This window comes from Ovis aries, chromosome 10 (genome assembly GCF_016772045.2).
Source record: "Ovis aries strain OAR_USU_Benz2616 breed Rambouillet chromosome 10, ARS-UI_Ramb_v3.0, whole genome shotgun sequence".
Classification (NCBI taxonomy): Eukaryota; Metazoa; Chordata; class Mammalia; order Artiodactyla; family Bovidae; genus Ovis; species Ovis aries.
Genome location: NC_056063.1, coordinates 72,582,562 through 72,599,147, shown reverse-complemented (window position 1 = coordinate 72,599,147; position 16,586 = coordinate 72,582,562). Strand labels below are relative to the sequence as shown.

The following is a 16,586-nucleotide window of genomic DNA, read 5'->3' as shown; positions in this document are numbered from 1 at the left end:
TTTCTAGAAGTACATTTTATGTTTGCCCTTAATATATAAGGTGAAAGAAAGTAAGGTACCAAATTCTGATCACAAATACTTCAGACAGCTCAGTTTTTAGGCAAATTGTGACCTCTCACTGCAAGGATAGGTGCTAACCTGTGGCATTTGGTATATTTTAATCATCAAGAAACATGAAGAAAGAACTGAATAGGTTGCTCAAGGCACTGAGTTTTTTTGTTTCCTTTGTCTCTGCTTTCCAGTATTTGCTTTTGGGGACACTCTAGTTGCCCTCCATCCAGACAGCTAGCAAATGAAAGCACTTACTGGTTTAGGAAATGTGTAGTTCTCCCCAAAGAGTACAGTTTTGTAGAAACTCACTTGTATTGGATCCTCTGTTAATTAACTCATGGGAAAGATGGCAAAATTATCATGGTATAACAGAAAAAGATCAAATACTTTTTTCATTGTAAAAGAGTAATTAAAGCATTAGTGTCATGACAAAGGTTTTAGAAAGTAAAGAAGTGGTCATCAATAAGTTTCTAGTTCCTTGATAAACTGTCTCTAGAGAGAATATAAATATCCCCTGAATAGCAGTATTTCACAGTGATTAAAAACTTCAGTATTAATGATTTACCCTCATGTCCCAACACACAGTCATTCTGAATTCAAAAGCAGATGTTTGACAAAATATTTTCTCTTTTTTTTTTTTTAAATGTATTTGAACAGAAACCATCCTCACAGAAAATGTATTTATCTGGCTATGGTGTGGAGCTAGCGATTAAGAGTACAGAATACAAAGCATTGGATGATACTCAAGTCAAAAGTAAGTTTATTCTCTATATTTGAGTAAAAAAAATTAGAGGGTTACATACTTCCATTTAATCCTACACATGTTAATATGAGTCTGGAGGCAATTTAATTTTAAACTAAAATGTATTTCATGTTATTATGCTCTCAGAAATTTCAAAAATTGGAAGTAGCATATTGTTTTGGTTATATTCAATGGCTTCCCAGTCATTTTCAGCAACATATAAAAATCAATACTACATGTAGGATGTGTAGAAGCAATAGGTGAGGCTGCTTATGACTATGAAGGGGCTCACCCAGTTCAGACTGGCCTGTGATGTACCTAATCATCCCCTGGGGGCAAAGATTGCGGATCTAAAGGGGTTGTGTCATGGTAAACCTGAAACTCATTGGTAGCACTGCCTTGCAAAGCTTGGTCTGAAGTATTTATTTTTAATAAAGTTAGTTTTGTGTGGTGTTTTTGTTTTGAAATGGGATGGGAAAGTCCTGTGAATATTTGGTTAGATTGATTAGATCTGCGATCTACCAATCCAGTATCTATATTCTGTGTACTGAATGCATGCTCTAGATGAAAGAATCTGGAGACCTAAAAACAATAAAGAACTTTTCAGATTCTTATGGAAATCTTTTATTACCTGGCTCATTAGAAATGTATTTATACCTGATTCTTGGTTAAGAATTTCTAATTCATTCTGTTACATGCTCTCTGATGCTGCTTCTGCTTCAGCTTTGTTTTTCTATTCATGCTCTGGTCCTAAAGGCCTTGCTCTGATTACAGCTTAGCTCTAGTCCCTCCTACTGAGTGTGCTACAGATCAACATCTGTATTATTGCAATTGAAATCCTGCTGGTTACTGAAAAAGTGTAGCAGAAATAGTAATGCCCAGATTTTTTATATTTCCGTATAGCTTGTATATTGCTCTACAGTGCTTTATAATTTAGTACCTTGTTTAGTGCTTCCCACTGGTAAAGAATCTGTCTGACAGAACAGGAGACATAAGAAACTTGGGTTCAATCCCTGGGTCAGGAAGATACGCTGGAGGAGAGCATGACAACCCACTCCAGTACTCTTGACTGGAGAATCCCATGGACAGAGGAGCCTGGCGGCCTGCTGTCCATAGGATTGCAAAGAGCTGGACATGACTGAAGTGACTTAACACCCACATGCACACACACATCTTATTTAACAGTCATGGTAGTAGCATAGGCATTTTCTAACTGTCCTTGGGCTTGTAGAAGTTTCTTTAAAAAGTCATGTGATTACATATATTACCTATATTACAAACTTCGGGTTAACTTTTATCATATATTTGTAATATATCTTCTCTTCATTCTACTTGCCACTCCTTTAGTTCACTTCTTTTATTCCCCTCTGCTTATGACTATCAGGCTTCCAACTGACGTTGTCTTCGGGAACCTTAATCCTCTCATCTCCAAAAGAGAATAATCCATCTGTTCTCCACAGTACTTTCTGATTGAACTTCCTGTGTTCAATCAGAACTTCTGACTTTGTGATTCTACCAATTAGAAACCCTTAGTTACCTAAATAACTAAGTAACCTTAGTGGTTCCTTGTAACCTCCTCATAAATTAAAGTCCTATAACACAATGGAGCTTTGCACAGCCTGGCCTCTTTCTGCCTTCTCACTGCCTCTCAGACCTCTCATTTGTACCCTGTGGTCCTGTAACACTGCACTACTATACAGAACAATTTTCTGTTTCCTGCATGGGTCCATGTATTGCTCTGTGCCAAGCTTTTATGACCTCTGGAGTACTTTCATCCCTTAGCATATGCTGTTCCTCTGCCTGAAACCTTCCTTCCACCTCTTATTTGTCTGAGGCCTACTCATCTTTTAAGAATTATATGTCTCAGTCAGTACTTCTGAGATGGCTGCCTGTGTTCCTGTTCTGTCAGAGGAGGATTTTTCCGTTTTCTGTATTCCATATATTTTGTGCTTCCTTTTGGAAAAGTTTTAAACAGTCTGTTAAAGCTGTCTATTTGTCTCTCTCATTTGCCACCCAGGAAGGTTTGTGTCTTTCGCATCTCTCCTCTTGGCATCTGTCTGGCAGGCAGTGGGCATTATAGAAGGCAGTAAATGTTTACCTGATTAAAGCATTCCACGGTTTTTATTTGTGGTCTTAGAAGTCGACACTCTCAGACGAATAAGAAAGGAGAAGTGTAATTTATGCCTTCTGATGGAGCATAGCCCCTTGCTGTAAAAGGTCACAGATTGATTCTTAGAACCTGAAGTACCCTCAAACATACCCTTACCACACTATATACTATAACAATTTGATAAGTAAAGGAGAGGGGAAGGGAAATGAATATAAAATATATCTTTATCCTTTGAGGCCATGAGTTTTGGTGTCTATCTAAAGATTTCTTGATTATGTCTGAAAGTGTCAGAAATATATGAGAACTCCTGTATGTTTTAGGGTTTAGATTTCTTGCTGGCCGAAGAGGTAAGCCCAGGGTTTCTTGCAGACTTCTTGGTTAATCAGTTCACTCTAGTTCAGTTGCTCATTAGAGTCTGACACTTTGCAACCCCATGGACTGCAGCACACCAGGCCTGTCTGTCCATCACCAACTCCTGGAGTTTACTCAAACTCATGTCCATTGATTCGGTGAGGCTGTCCAACCATCTTATCCTCTGTCGTCCCTCTCTCATCATGCCTTCAATCTTTCCCAGCATCAGGGTCTTTTCCAAGAGTCAGTTCTTCACATCAGGTGGCCAAAGTATTGGAGTTTCAGCTTCAGCATCAGTCCTTCTAATGAATATTCAAGCCTGATTTCCTTTAGGATGGACTGGTTGGATCTCTTTGCAGTCCAAGGGACTCTCAAGAGTCTTCTCCAACACCACAGTTCAAAAGCATCAATCCTTTGCTGCTTAGCTTTCTTTATAGTCCAGCTCTCACATCCATACATGACTACTGGAAAAACCATAGCTTTGACTAGACGAACCTTTTTTGGCAAAGTAGTGTCTCTGCTTTTGAATATGCTGTCTAGGTTGGTCATAACTTTCCTTCCAAGGAGTAAGTGTCTTTTAATTGCATGGCTTCAGTTACCATCTGCAGTTATTTTGGAGCCCAAAAAAATAGTGTTACTTTCCACTGTTTGCCCATCTATTTGCCATGAAGTGATGGGACCAGACCATGATCTTAGTTTTCTTAATGTTGAGTTTTAAGCCAACTTTTTCACTCTCCTCTTTTACTTTCATCAAGAGGCTCTTTAGTTTTTCTTTGCTTTCTGCCATAAGGGTGGTGTCATTTGCATATCTGAGGTTATTGATATTTCTTGCAGAAATCTTGCTTCCAGCTTGTGCTTCATCCAGTCCAGCATTTCTCATGATGTACTCTGCATATAAGTTAAATCAGCAGGGTGACAATATACAGCCTTAACGTACTCCTTTCCCTCTTTGGAACCAGTCTGTTGTTCGATGTCCAATTCTAACTGTCGTTTCCTGACCTGCATACAGATTTCTCAAGAGGCAGGTCAGGTGGTCTAGTATTCCCATCTCTTTCAGAATTTTCCACAGTTTTTTGTGATCCACACAGTGAAAGGCTTTGGAATAGTCAATAAAGCAGAAGGAGATTTTTCTGGAACTCTCTCGCTTTTTTGATGATCCAACAGATGTTGGGATTTGATCTCTGGTTCCCCTGCCTTTTCTAAAACCAGCTTGAACATTTGGAAGTTCACCGTTCACATACTGTTGAAGCCTGACTTGAAAATTTTGAGCATTAATTTACTCGTGTGTGAGATGAGTGCAATTGTGTGGTAGTTTGAGCATTCTCTGGCATTGCCTTTCTTTGGATTGGAATGAAAACTGACCTTTTCCAGTCCTATGGCCACTGCTGAGTTTTCCAAATTTGCTGGCATATTGAGTGCAACACTTTGACAACATCATGTTTTAGGGTTTGAAATAGGTAAACTGGAATTCCATCACCTCCACTAGCTTTGTTTGTAGTGATGCTTCCTAAGGCCCACTTGACTTCGCATTCCAGGATGTCTGGCTCTAGGTGAGTTTGGGTCATGAAGATTTTTGTTCTTCTTGCCACCTCTTCTTAATATCTTCTGCTTCTGTTAGGTTCATACCATTTCTGTCCTTTATCGAGCCCATCTTTGCATGAAATGTTCCCTTGGTATCTGTAATTTTCTTGAAGAGATCTCTAGTCTTGCCCATTCTGTTCTTTTCCTCTATTTCTGTGCATTGATCACTGAGGAAGGCTTTCTTATCTCTCCTTGCTATTCTTTGGAACTCTGCATTCAAATGGATATATCTTTTCTTTTCTCTTTGCCTTTTGCTTCTCTTCTTTTATAGCTATTTGTAAGGCCTCCTCAGACAACCATTTTGCCTTTAGACATTTCTTTTTCCTGGGGATGGTCTTGATCACTGCCTCCTGTACAGCGTCACTGACCTTCATCCATAGTTCTTCAGGCACTCTATCAGATCTAATCCGTTCAATCTATTTGTCATTTCTACTTTATAATCGTAAGGCATTTGATTTAGGTCATACCTAAATAGTCTAGTGGTTTTCCCTACTTTCTTCAGTTTAAGTCTGAATTTGGCAATAAGGAGTTCATGGTCAATGCCATAGTCAGCTCCTGGTCTTGTTTTGCTGACTGTATAGAACTTCTCCATCTTTGGCTACAAAGAATATAATCAATCTGATTTTGGTATTGACCATGTGGTGATGTCCATGTGTAGAGTCTCCTCTTGTTTTGTTGGAAGAGGGTGTTTGCTACAACCAGTATGTTCTCTTGGCAAAACTCTGTTAGCCTTTGCCCTGCTTCTTTCTGTATCCTAAGCCCTCTTACTCCAGGTGTTTCTTGACTTCCTGCTTTTGCATTCCAGTCCACTATAATGAAAAGGACATCTTTTTTGGGTGTTAGTTCTAGAAGGTCTTGTAGGTCTTCATAGAACCATTCAGCTTCAGCTTCTTGAGCATTACTGGTCAGAGCATCAGTTCAGTCCAATTCAGTCACTCAGTCATGTCCGACTCTCTGCGACCTGATGGACCGCAGCACGCCAGGCCTCACTGTCCATCACCAACTCCTGATGGAGTACGTTACCCAAACTCATGTCCATTGAGTCGGTGATGCCATCCAACCATCTCATCCTCTGTCGTCCCCTTCTCCTCCTGCCTTCAATCTTTCCCAGCATCAGGGTCTTTTCAAATGAGTCAGCTCTTTGCATCAGGTGGCCAAAGTATTGGAGTTACAGCTTCAACATCAGTCCTTCCAATGAACACTCAGGACTGATTTCCTTTAGGATGGACTGGTTGGATCTCTTTGCAGTCCAAGGGACTCTCAAGAGTCTTTTCCAACACCACAGTTCAAAAGCATCAGTTCTTCTGCACTCAGCTTTCTTTATAGTCCAACTGTCACATGCTACACAACTACTTGAAAAAATCATAGCCTTGACTAGAGGGACCTTTGTTGGCAAAGTAAGGTCTCTGCTTTTTAATATGCTGTGTAGTTTGGTCTTAGCTGTCCTTCCATGGAGTAAGCATCTTTTAATTTCATGGCTGCAGTCACCATCTGCTGTGATTTTAGAGCTCCAGAAAATGAAATCTGTTGCTGTTTGCACTGTTTGCCCGTCTATTTGCCGTGAGGTGATTCGACTGGAAGCCATGATCTTAGTTTTCTGAATATTGAGCTTTAAGCCAACTTTTTCACTCTCTTTCACTTCATCAAGAGGCTCCTTAGTTCTTCACTTTCTGCCTTAAGGGTGGTGTCATCTGCATAGACTTGGATTACCATGATATTGAATGGCTTGCCTTGGAAACGAACAGATCATTCTGTCATTTTTGCATTTGCATCCAAGTACTGCATTTTGGACTCTTTTGTTGACTATGATGGCTACTCCATTTCTTCAAAGCCATTCTTGCCCACAGTAGTAGATATAATGTTAATCTGAGTTATTAAAAGAGGTGGGAAGAATACACTGAAGAACTATACAAAAAAGATCTTCACGACCCAGATAATCATGATGGTGTGGTCCTCACCTTGAGCCAGACATCCTGGAATGTGAAGTCAGGTGGGCCTTAGGAAGCATAACTACGAACAAAGCTAGTGGAGGTGATGGAATTCCAGTTGAGCTGTTTCAAATCCTGAAAGATGATGCTGTGAAAGTGTTGCACTCAATATACCAGCAAATTGGGAAAACTCAGCAGTGGCTAGAGAACTGGAAAAGGTCAGTTTTCATTCCAATCCCAAAGAAAGGCAATGCCAGAGAATGCTGAAACTACTGCACAATTGCACTCATCTCACACGCTAGTAATATGATGCTCAAAATTTTCCAAGCCAGGCTTCGGCAATAAGTGAATGGTGAACTTCCAGATGTTCAAGCTGGTTTTAGAAAAGGCAGAGGAACTAGAGATCTAATTTCCAACATCCACTGGATCATGGAAAAAGGAAAAGAGTTCCAGAAAACATCTCTTTCTGCTCTATTGACTATGCCAAAGCCTTTGACTCTGTGGATCACAGGAAACTATGGAAAACTCTGAAAGAGAGAGGAATACCAGACCACCTGACCTGCCTCTTGAGAAACCTGTATGGAGGTCAGGAAGCAACACTTAGAATTGGACATCAAACAACAGACTAGTTCCAAATAGGAAAAGGAGTATGTTAAGGCTGTATATTGTCACCCTCTGATTACATGCAGAGTACATCATGAGAAATGCTGGGCTGGAGGAATCACAAGCTGGAAGCAAGATTGCCGGGAGAAATATCAATAATCGCAGATACTCAGATAACACCACCTTTATGGCAGAAAGTGAAGAAGAACTAAAGAGCCTCTTGATGAAAGTGAAAGAAGAGAGTGAAAAAGTTGGCTTAAAGCTCCACATTCAGAAAACTAAGATCATGGCATCCGATCCCATCACTTCATGGCAAATAGATGGGGAAACAGTGGCTGACTGTATTTTTATGGGCTCCAAAATCACTGCAGATCATGATTACAGCCATGCAATTAAAGACGCTTACTCCTTGGAAGGAAAGTTATGACCAACCTAGATAGCATATTAAAAAGCAGACATTACTTTGTCAACAAAGGTCCGTCCACTCAAGGCTATGGTTTTTCAAGTAGTCATGTTTGCATGTGAGAGTTGGACTATAAAGAAAGATGAGCGCCGAAGAATTGATGGTTTTGAACTGTGGTGTTTAGAAAACTCTTGAGGGTCCCTTGGACTGCAAGGAGGTCCAACCAGTCCATCCTAAAGGAGATCAGTCCTGGGTGTTCATTGGAAGGACTGATGTTGAAGCTGAAACTCCAATACTCTGGCCACCTGATGCAAAGAGCTGACTCATTTGAAAAGACCCTGATGCTGGGAAAGATTGAAGGCAGGAGGAGAAGGGGACGACAGAGGATGAGATGGTTGGATGGGATCACCGACTCAATGGATGTGGGTTTGGGTGAACTCCTGAAGTTGGTGATGGACAGGGACACCTGGTGTGCTGCAATTCACGGGGTCACAAAGAGTCGGACATGACTGAGTGATTGAACTCTACTGAATTGTCTTGATTCATGTACCTAGCATTCCAGGTTCCTATGCAGTATTGCTCTTTACAGCATCAGAGTTTACTTCCATCACCAGACATATTCACAGCTGGTGTTGTTTTTTGCCTTGGCTCCATCTCTTCATTCTTTCTGAAGTTATTTCTCCACTGTTCACCAGTAGCATATTAGGCACCTACTGACCTGGGGAGTTCATCTTTCAGTGTCCTCTCTGTTTACCTTTTTATACTGTTCGTGGGGTTCTCGGGGCAAGAATACTGAAGTGGTTTGCCATTCCCTTCTCCAGTGGACCACGTTTTGTCAGAACTCTCCACCATGACCTGTTCGTCTTAGGTGGCCCTAAACAGCATGATGTATAATTTCCTTGAGTAAGACAAGGCTGTGGTCCATGTTATCAGATTGGTTAGTTTTCTGTGCTTGTGGTTTTCTGTCTGTCTGCTCTCTGATGGAGAAGGTTAAGAGGCTTATGGAAGTCTCTTCCTGATGGGAGAGACTGACTGAGGAGGAAATTGGGTCTTGTTCTGATGGGTGGGGCCATGTTCAGTTCAGTTCAGTCGCTCAGTCGTGTCCGACTCTTTGCGACCCCATGAATTGCAGCTCGCCAGGCCTCCCTGTCCATCACCAACTCCCGGAGTTCACTCAGACTCATGTCCATCGAGTCAGTGATGCCATCCAGCCATCTCATCCTCTGTCGTCCCCTTCTCCTCCTGCCCCCAATCCCTCCCAGCATCAGAGTCTTTTCCAATGAGTCAACTCTTCGCACGAGGTGGCCAAAGTACTAGAGTTTCACCTTTAGCATCATTCCTTCCAAAAAAATCCCAGGGCTGATCTCCTTCAGAATGGACTGGTTGGATCTCCTTGCAGTCCAAGGGACTCTCAAGAGTCTTCTCCAACACTACTGTTCAAAAGCATCAATTCTTCGGAGCTCAGCCTTCTTCACCATCCAACTCTCACATCCATATATGAGCACAGGAAAAACCATAGCCTTGACTAGACGGACCTTAGATGGCAAAGTAATGTCTCTGCTTTTGAATATACTATCTAGGTTGGTCATAATTTTTCTTCCAAAGAGTAAGCGTCTTTTAATTTCATGGCTGCAGTCACCATCTGCAGTGATTGTGGAGCCCCTCAAAATAAAGTCTGACATTGTTTCCACTGTTTCCCCATCTATTTACCATGAAGTGATGGGACTGGATGCCATGATCTTCATTTTCTGAATGTTGAGCTTTAGGCTAACTTTTTCACTCTCCACTTTCACTTTCATCAAGAGGCTTTTGAGTTCCTCTTCACTTTCTGCCATAAGGGTAGTGTCACCTGCATATGTGAGATTACTGATACTTCTCCCGGCAATCTTGATTCCACCTTGTGTTTCTTCCAGTCCACCGTTTCTCATGATGTACTCTACATATAAGTTAAATAAGCAGGGTGACAATATATAGCCTTGACGTACTCCTTTTCCTATTTGGAACCAGTCTGTTGTTCCATGTCCAGTTCTAACTGTTGCTTCCTGACCTGCATACAGATTTCTCAAGAGGCAGGTCAGGTGGTCTGGTATTCCCATCTCTTTCAGAATTTTCCACAGTTTATTGTGACCCACACAGTCAAAGGCTTTGGCATAGTCAATAAAGCAGAAATAGATGTTTTTCTGGAACTCTCTTGCTTTTTCGATGATCCAGCAGATGTTGGCAATTTGAGCTCTGGTTCCTCTGCCTTTTCTAAAACCAGCTTGAACATCTGGAAGTTCACGGTTCACGTATTGCTGAAGCCTGGCTTGTAGAATTTTGAGCATTACTTTACTAGCATGTGAGATGAGTGCAATTGTGCAGTAGTTTGAGCATTCTTTGTCATTGCCTTTCTTTGGGATTGGAATGAAAACTGACCTTTTCCAGTCCTGTGGCCACTGCTGAGTTTTCCAAATCAGCTGGCATATTGAGTGCAGCACTTTCATAGCATCATCTTTCAGGATTGAAACAGCTCAACTGGAATTCCATCACCTACACTAGCTTTGTTTGTAGCAATGCTTTCCAAGGCCCACTTGACTTCACATTCCAGGATGTCTGGCTCTAGATTAGTGATCACACCATCATGATTATCTAGGTTGTGAAGATCTTTTTTGTACATTTCTTCTGTGTATTCTTGCCACCTCTTCTTAATATCTTCTGCTTCTGTTAGGTCCAGACCATTTCTGTCCTTTATCGAGCCCATCTTTGCATGAAATGTTCCCTTGATATCTGTAATTTTCTTGAAGACATCTCTAGTCTTTCCCAATCTGTTGTTTTCCTCTATTTTTTTACATTGATCGCTGAAGAAGGCTTTCTTATCTCTTCTTGCTATTCTCTGGAACTCTGCATTCAGATGCTTATATCTTTCCTTTTCTCCTTTGCTTTTCGCCTCTCTTCTTTTTTTTTTTTTTTTATTTTAAAAACTTTAATTCTTACATGTATTCCCAAACATGAACCCCCCTCCCACCTCCCTCCCCATAATATCTTTCTGGGTCATCCCCATGCACCAGCCCCAAGCATGCTGCATCCTGCGTCAGACATAGACTGGCGATTCAATTCACATGATTGTATACATGTTAGAATGTCATTCTCCCAAATCATCCCACCCTCTCCCTCTCCCTCTGAGTCCAAAAGTCCGTTATACACATCTGTGTCTCTTTCCCTGTCTTGCATACAGAGTCGTCATTGCCATCTTCCTAAATTCCATATATATGTGTTAGTATACTGTATTGGTGTTTTTCTTTCTGGCTTACTTCACTCTGTATAATCGGCTCCAGTTTCATCCATCTCATCAGAACTGATTCAAATGAATTCTTTTTAACCGCTGAGTAATACTCCATTGTGTATATGTACCACAGCTTTCTTATCCATTCATCTGCTGATGGACATCTAGGTTGTTTCCATGTCCTGGCTATTATAAACAGTGCTGCGATGAACATTGGGGTACATGTGTCTCTTTCATTTCTGGTTTCCTCGGTGTGTATGCCCAGCAGTGGGATTGCTGGGTCATAAGGTAGTTCTATTTGCAATTTTTTAAGGAATCTCCACACTGTTCTCCATAGTGGCTATACTAGTTTGCATTCCCACCAACAGTGTAGGAGGGTTCCCTTTTCTCCACACCCTCTCCAGCATTTATTGCTTGCAGATTTTTGGATCGCAGCCATTCTGACTGGTGTGAAGTGGTACCTCATTGTGGTTTTGATTTGCATTTCTCTAATAATGAGTGATGTGGAGCATCTTTTCATGTGTTTGTTAGCCATCCGTATATCTTCTTTGGAGAAATGTCTATTTAGTTCTTTGGCCCATTTTTTGATAGGGTCGTTTATTTTTCTGGAGTTGAGCTGCAGAAGTTGCTTATATATTTTTGAGATGAGTTGTTTGTCAGTTGCTTCATTTGCTATTATTTTCTCCCATTCAGAAGGCTGTCTTTTCACCTTGCTTATATTTTCCTTTGTTGTGCAGAAGCTTTTAATTTTAATTAGATCCCATTTGTTTATTTTTGCTTTTATTTCCAGCATTCTGGGAGGTGGATCATAGAGGATCCTGCTGTGATTTATGTCTGAGAGTGTTTTGCCTATGTTCTCCTCTAGGAGTTTTATAGTTTCTGGTCTTACATTTAGATCTTTAATCCATTTTGAGTTTATTTTTGTGTGCGGTGTTAGAAAGTGATCTAGTTTCATTCTTTTACAAGTGGTTGACCAGTTTTCCCAGCACCACTTGTTAAAGAGATTGTCTTTACTCCATTGTATATTCTTGCCTCCTTTGTCAAAGATAAGGTGTCCATATGTGTGTGGATTTATCTCTGGGCTTTCTGTTTTGTTCCATTGATCTATATGTCTGTCTCTGTGCCAGTACCATACTGTCTTGATGACTGTGGCTTTGTAGTAGAGCCTGAAGTCAGGCAAGTTGATTCCTCCAGTTCCATTCTTCTTTCTCAAGATTGCTTTGGCTATTCGAGGTTTTTTGTATTTCCATACAAATCTTGAAATGATTTGTTCTAGTTCTGTGAAAAATGTGGCTGGTAGCTTGATAGGGATTGCATTGAATTTGTAAATTGCTTTGGGTAGTATACTCATTTTCACTATATTGATTCTTCCAATCCATGAACATGGTATATTTCTCCATCTATTAGTGTCCTCTTTGATTTCTTTCATCAGTGTTTTATAGTTTTCTATATATAGGTCTTTAGTTTCTTTAGGTAGATATATTCCTAAGTATTTTATTCTTTTTGTTGCAATGGTGAATGGAATTGTTTCCTTAATTTCTTTTTCTACTTTCTCATTATTCGTGTATAGGAATGCAAGGGATTTCTGTGTGTTGATTTTATATCCTGCAACTTTACTATATTCATTGATGAGCTCTAGTAATTTTCTGGTGGAGTCTTTAGGGTTTTCCATGTAGAGGATCATGTCATCTGCAAACAGTGAGAGTTTTACTTCTTCTTTCCAATTTGGATTCCTTTTATTTCTTTTTCTGCTCTGATTGCTGTGGCCAAAACTTCCAGAACTATGTTGAATAGTAGCGGTGAAAGTGGACACCCTTGTCTTGTTCCTGACTTTAGGGGAAATGCTTTCAATTTTTCACCATTGAGGATAATGTTTGCTGTGGGTTTGTCATAGATAGCTTTTATTATGTTGAGGTATGTTCCTTCTATTCCTGCTTTCTGGAGAGTTTTTATCATAAATGGATGTTGAATTTTGTCAAAGGCCTTCTCTGCATCTATTGAGATAATCATATGGTTTTTATTTTCAATTTGTTAATGTGGTGAATTACATTGATTGATTTGCGGATATTGAAGAATCCTTGCATCCCTGGGATAAAGCCCACTTGGTCATGGTGTATGATCTTTTTAATGTGTTGTTGGATTCTGATTGCTAGAATTTTGTTGAGGATTTTTGCATCTATGTTCATCAGAGATATTGGCCTGTAGTTTTCTTTTTTTGTGACATCTTTGTCAGGTTTTGGTATTAGGGTGATGGTGGCCTCATAGAATGAGTTTGGAAGTTTACCTTCCTCTGCAATTTTCTGGAAGAGTTTGAAGAGGATAGGTGTTAGCTCTTCTCGAAATTTTTGGTAGAATTCAGCTGTGAAGCCATCTGGACCTGGGCTTTTGTTTGCTGGAAGATTTCTGATTACAGTATCAATTTCCGTGCTTGTGATGGGTCTGTTAAGATTTTCTATTTCTTCCTGGTTCAGTTTTGGAAAATTGTACTTTTCTAAGAATTTGTCCATTTCTTCCATGTTGTCCATTTTATTGGCATACAACTGCTGATAGTAGTCTCTTATGATCCTTTGTATTTCTGTGTTGTCTGTTGTGATCTCTCCATTTTCGTTTCTAATTTTATTGATTTGATTTTTCTCTCTTTGCTTCTTGATGAGTCTGGCTAATGGTTTGTCAATTTTATTTATCCTTTCAAAGAACCAGCTTTTGGCTTTGTTGATTTTTGCTATGGTCTCTTTTGTTTCTTTTGCATTTATTTCTGCCCTAATTTTTAAGATTTCTTTCCTTCTACTAACTCTGGGGTTCTCCAACTCTTCCTTTTCTAGTTGCTTTAGTTGTAGAGTTAGGTTGTTTATTTGACTTTTTCTTGCTTCTTGAGGTATGCCTGTATTGCTATGAACTTTCCTCTTAGCACTGCTTTTATAGTGTCCCACAGGTTTTGGGTTGTTGTGTTTTCATTTTCATTAGTTTCTATGCATATTTTGATTTCTTTTTGATTTCTTCTGTGATTTGTTGGTTATTCAGAAGTGTGTTGTTCAACCTCCATATGTTGGAATTTTTAATAGTTTTTCTCCTGTAATTGAGATCTAATCTTAATGCATTATGGTCAGAAAAGATGCTTGGAATGATTTCGATTTTTTTGAATTTATCAAGTTTAGATTTATGGCCCAGGATGTGGTCTATCCTGGAGAAGGTTCCATGAGCACTTGAAAAAAAGGTGAAATTTGTTGTTTTGGGGTGAAATGTCCTATAGATATCAATTAGGTCTAACTGATCTAATGTATCATTTAAAGTTTGCGTTTCTTTGTTAATTTTCTGTTTAGTTGATCTGTCCATAGGTGTGAGTGGGGTATTAAAGTCTCCCACTATTATTGTGTTATTGTTGATTTCCCCTTTCATACTTGTTAGCATTTGTCTTACATATTGTGGTGCTCCTATATTGGGTGCATATATATTTATGATTGTTATATCTTCTTCTTGGATTGTTCCTTTGATCATTATGTATTGGCCTTCTTTGTCTCTTTTCACAGCCTTTGTTTTAAAGTCTATTTTATCGGATATGAGTATTGCCACTCCTGCTTTCTTTTGGTCTCTATTCACGTGGTATATCTTTTTCCAGCCCTTCACTTTCAGTCTGTATGTGTCCCTTGTTTTGAGGTGGGTCTCTTGTAAGCAGCATATAGAGGGGTCTTGTTTTTGTATCCATTCGGCCAGTCTTTGTCTTTTGGTTGGGGCGTTGAACCCATTTACGTTTAAGGTAATTACTGATAAGTATGATCCCGTTGCCATTTACTTTATTGTTTTGGGTTTGGGTTTATACACCCTTTCGTGTTTCCTGTCTAGAGGATATCCCTTAGAATTTGTTGGAGAGCTGGTTTGGTGGTGCTGAATTCTCTCAGCTTTTGCTTGTCTGTAAAGCTTTTGATTTCTCCTTCGTATTTGAATGAGATCCTTGCTGGGTACAGTAATCTGGGCTGTAGGTTATTGTCTTTCATCACTTTAAGTATGTCTTGCCATTCCCTCCTGGCCTGAAGAGTTTCTATTGACAGATCAGCTGTTATCCTTATGGGAATCCCCTTGTGTGTTATTTGTTGTTTTTCCCTTGCTGCTTTTAATATTTGTTCTTTGTGTTTGATCTTTGTTAATTTGATTAATATGTGTCTTGGGGTGTTTCGCCTTGGGTTTATCCTATTTGGGACTCTCTGTGTTTCTTGGACTTGGGTGATTATTTCCTTCCCCATTTTAGGGAAGTTTTCAACTATTATCTCCTCAAGGATTTTCTCATGATCTTTCTTTCTGTCTTCTTCTTCTGGGACTCCTATAATTCGAATGTTGGAGCGTTTCATATTGTCCTGGAGGTCTCTGAGATTGTCCTCGTTTCTTTTAATTCGTTTTTCTTGTTTCCTCTCTGATTCATTTATTTCTACCATTCTATCTTCTATTTCACTAATCCTATCTTCTGCCTCCGTTATTCTACTATTTGTTGCCTCCAGAGTGTTTCTGATCTCATTTATTGTGTTATTCATTATATTTTGACTCTTTTTATTTCTTCTAGGTCCTTGTTAAACCTTTCTTGCATCTTCTCAATCCTTGTCTCTAGGCTATTTATCTGTGTTTCCATTTTGATTTCAAGATTTTGGATCATTTTCACTATCAATATTCGGAATTCCTTCTCTGGTAGATTCCCTACTTCTTCCTCTTTTGTTTGGTTTGGTGGGCAACTCTCCTGTTCCTTTACCTGCTGAGTATTCCTCTGTCTCTTCATCTTGGTTATATTGCTGCGTTTGGGGTGGCCTTTTTATATTCTGATAATTTGTGGAGTTCTCTTTATTATGGAGCTTCCTCACTTTGGGTGGGGTTCTATCAGTGGCTTGTCAAGGTTTCCTGGTTAGGGAGGCTTGTGTTGGAGTTTTGGTGGGTGGAGCTGGGTTTCTTCTCTCTGGAGTGCAGTGGAGTGACCCGTAATGGGTTATGAGACATCAAAGGTTTTGGGATAATTTTGAGCTGCCTGTATATTGAGGCTCAGGGGAGTGTTCCTGTGTTGCTGGAGAATTTGCATGGTATGTCTTGTTTTGGAACTTGTTGGCCCTTGGGTGGAGCTTGGTTTCAGTGTAGGTATGAAGGCATTTGATGAGCTCCTATTGCTTAATGTTCCCTGAATTCAAGAGTTCTCTAATGTTTTCAGGCTTTGGGTTTAAGCTTCCTGCTTCTGGTTTTCAGTTTTATTTTTACAGTAGCCTCTAGACTTCTCCATCTATACAGCACCGATGATAAAACATCTAGGTTAAAGATGAAAAGTTTCTCCACCTTGAGGGACACTCAGAGAGGTTCACTGAGTTACAAGGAGAAGAGAAGATGGAGGGGGTAGTTAGAGGTAACTGGAATGAGATGCGGTGAGATCAAGAGAGGAGAGAGCAAGCTAGCCAGTAGTCTCTTCCTTATGTGCGCTCTATAGTCTGGACTGCTCAGAGGTATTTACAGAGTTATATGGGGAAGAGGAGAGGGAGGAAGTAGACAGAGGTGACCAGGAGGATAAGAGAGAGGAATGAGTAGGAGAG

At 40.0% G+C, this 16,586-nt stretch overlaps 1 protein-coding gene across 3 annotated transcripts in view; it reads left to right on the top strand.

The window, feature by feature from the left end:
- Positions 1 to 16,586, top strand: part of UGGT2 (UDP-glucose glycoprotein glucosyltransferase 2) — a 154,613-nt gene that overhangs the window by 24,137 nt on the left and 113,890 nt on the right. For all 3 annotated transcript variants that reach the window (XM_060394596.1, XM_004012207.6, XM_042255013.2), the window contains exon 6: positions 709 to 805. In XM_060394596.1, the coding sequence (XP_060250579.1) occupies positions 709 to 805 (97 nt within the window). The remainder of the gene's footprint in view (positions 1 to 708; positions 806 to 16,586) is intronic.